At 39.5% G+C, this 2,500-nt stretch overlaps 1 protein-coding gene across 32 annotated transcripts in view; it reads right to left on the bottom strand.

Moving 5' to 3' along the window:
• The window catches only part of LOC119574596 (insulin receptor substrate 1-B-like), a 127,713-nt gene that overhangs the window by 124,928 nt on the left and 285 nt on the right, over positions 1-2,500 (bottom strand). For 31 of the 32 annotated variants that reach the window (XM_037921898.1, XM_037921906.1, XM_037921901.1 and 28 more), the window contains exon 2: positions 329-1,503. In XM_037921898.1, the coding sequence (XP_037777826.1) occupies positions 329-487 (159 nt within the window). In that variant the 5' untranslated portion in view covers positions 488-1,503. Of the gene's footprint in view, positions 1-328; positions 1,504-2,388; positions 2,495-2,500 lie in introns of those variants that run through there. The other variant, XM_037921897.1, reaches the window with a different exon arrangement.

Below are 2,500 nucleotides of genomic sequence, written 5' to 3'. Positions count from 1 at the left end.
TGACTGCAACTTTTAGTCCTCTACAAGAATACCATATTCAATTTGCCCTAGCTTAGTGCACCCATACTGTAAAGATTAACCCTAATCAGTACATTATATACTTAGTAAAGCATTAAGAATTACTATAAAATACTTCAAATAGTGTTCTGTGTTTCTTCAGTTAAGAAAAATTAATCAACCATACAGCCTGCCACAATTTTTTTTTTTTTTTTACTTCCCAAAAATATGGTCTTCTTCCAAATTAGTAATTTTCAATGAATAGCTACTTTCTAGGTTTAATTTAAAAACTACAAAAACTTTAGATAAACATATGCTGCAAATGACTTACCTTTAGCTTCTTCAAATATCCAGCCTTCACAATGTCGTCGCTGTTGGCAAGAGAGCCAGAACTTCGGACTTTATTCTGCGACATCTTGGTAAGTAACTTCCACCACGACACAACACAACACTTTGGGGACAACGTTGAAACTGCCTTTATGGCTTTCATACAATCAAAATTAATTTCAAAATTTAAACTTAAGAGGCACAGAGATTTTCAATCAAATTTTTCAACATCAATTTGGATTATCAAACATTAATATTTTTTTTTTATTTTTTCAAATAGTTTGAGGACACTTCCATATTATTTCATGCACTCTTTATCATCCAAATATCAAGAACACCAAAGACAAATGGCAAATAATGCATGGCTTTTGGCGGCCAAAACTTGGTTTATACTCGCCAGATTTCTTTCACAGGTAACTTTCAACACACTGGGCACCTTGATTCACCCAGAAGCAACTTAAGATAATGACTTAGAAATTAATGATATGGTAACACTCCTCAGGTACAAAATCTCGTACAGACTTTTCTACCTGAAGAACCTTGACGTATCTACGTTAGTTGGTGGATTCTATTCACCAGTACTTTCTTCACCTGATTTTTTTTTCTTCTCAATACTATTTTATCTTACCAAAATATTAAACTAGACATTTTTTCCACAGATAACAATAACAACAACAAGTATGCCACTGTTGCGATGAGCTACATTCTAGCTGCCATTCAGACTGCTTTAGCTGCATCGGTCATAAAATATTATCTCTTAGACGACTTGGTAACTTATGTGTAGCACTTTATTCCACATCGGGTTATCAACTGCCTCCACCCCAACTTAGTTCTGTTAGGGATGCAAAAGGTTCTCTTCACACTGCATCAGGACGTGCTGGTTAACACTAGCTGCTCGTTCCAGCTGCACGTCAGGTTCTCTAGAGTCGTTAGCTGCTAAGGTTTGATGTCCTGTCATCTTCACACTGTTATTCAACTATTAGGGATGCATTTTGTTTTTATTTACTCTTCTGTTATCAAAAAAAAGGTAGGCAATGCCCTTAGTCACATGCTGGATTTCTTGCGTTTTTCTATAAATGCCACATATGTAACATAATGGCGAGGGACTGATAATCCTCATTAAGGCGGGAATTGACAAAAAGTATCACGAATATCTGCTGCCATGGTGATTCTTGCAACCTGCAATTGATAATAATACAAACTTTAGAGATACATGCAAAACCAGTATCGTCTGAATGTTTATATAATTTTCAAATCACACAACCAGTAAGCAATATCTACAAAACCCAAAAAGAGCAATATTGATTTCCTCTCCCTCAACATAACTTCATAACAGGCGATTTCTGTCTATCATGTAAATCATTTAACTGGATGGAAGTTCAGAGTAACACAGGGAGTGACAAAGTTATATGGTAGAGCTGTTACTGTGGTTGTGTGGTACATGTAGATGTGGCAGTGTTGTGGTAGTTGCAGTAGTGTTGTCGTTGGTGTGGTAGTGGGGGGGGTGAAATAATTTTAGTGTGGTAGATGTTGTCATTGTATGGCAGATGTGGTAGTAATGTATTAATTAGAGTATTTGTGTGTTAGTGTCAGTGTTGATATGGTAGTGGGGTGACTGCGGTAGCTGTGTGGTATTTGCAGTAGTGGTGTGGTAGTTGTAGCAGTAGTGGTGTGGTAGTTGTAGCAGTAGTGGTGTGGTAGACGTGGCAGTGGTGGAGTTGTCATGGTGGTTGTGTGGTAGCTGTGGTAGTGGTGGTGGCCATTGCGCAACACGGCCCAGGCGCCTCCCTCTCCACCCAGTCAAAACACAGCCCGTCTCGCCACCCAAACAAACCTCCACTTCACTCGCCACTTACTACCACCTCCAGTACCAAATTCGCCTTTAGATTACTCATATTCTCATTTCCGACCGGAGCATGACGCAAACCACGAAGGTTATGAATTAAACTAAGCCTATTTTGGGTTAAATATCGTTCTCCAGAGGCTGAAAACTGACTAGAGACGGGGGGAGGGAGAGAGAGGACCACTCAGCCTATGAATGGAAGTCTCTCTCAAATTACGCACACAAACAATACTCCTCCGGCCCCGCAAGCAAGAGAAGACCAACGTCTCATTTCCTCTCGTGTTCTCCCAGCGAATCATCGAGGGATAAGGCAGAGGCGAGGGGTGGTAGTAA

Source organism: Penaeus monodon, chromosome 6, assembly GCF_015228065.2.
Source record: "Penaeus monodon isolate SGIC_2016 chromosome 6, NSTDA_Pmon_1, whole genome shotgun sequence".
NCBI classification, from domain to species: Eukaryota; Metazoa; Arthropoda; class Malacostraca; order Decapoda; family Penaeidae; genus Penaeus; species Penaeus monodon.
The sequence above is the reverse complement of the archived record's forward strand: the minus strand, read 5'-3'. Positions and strand labels throughout refer to the sequence as shown.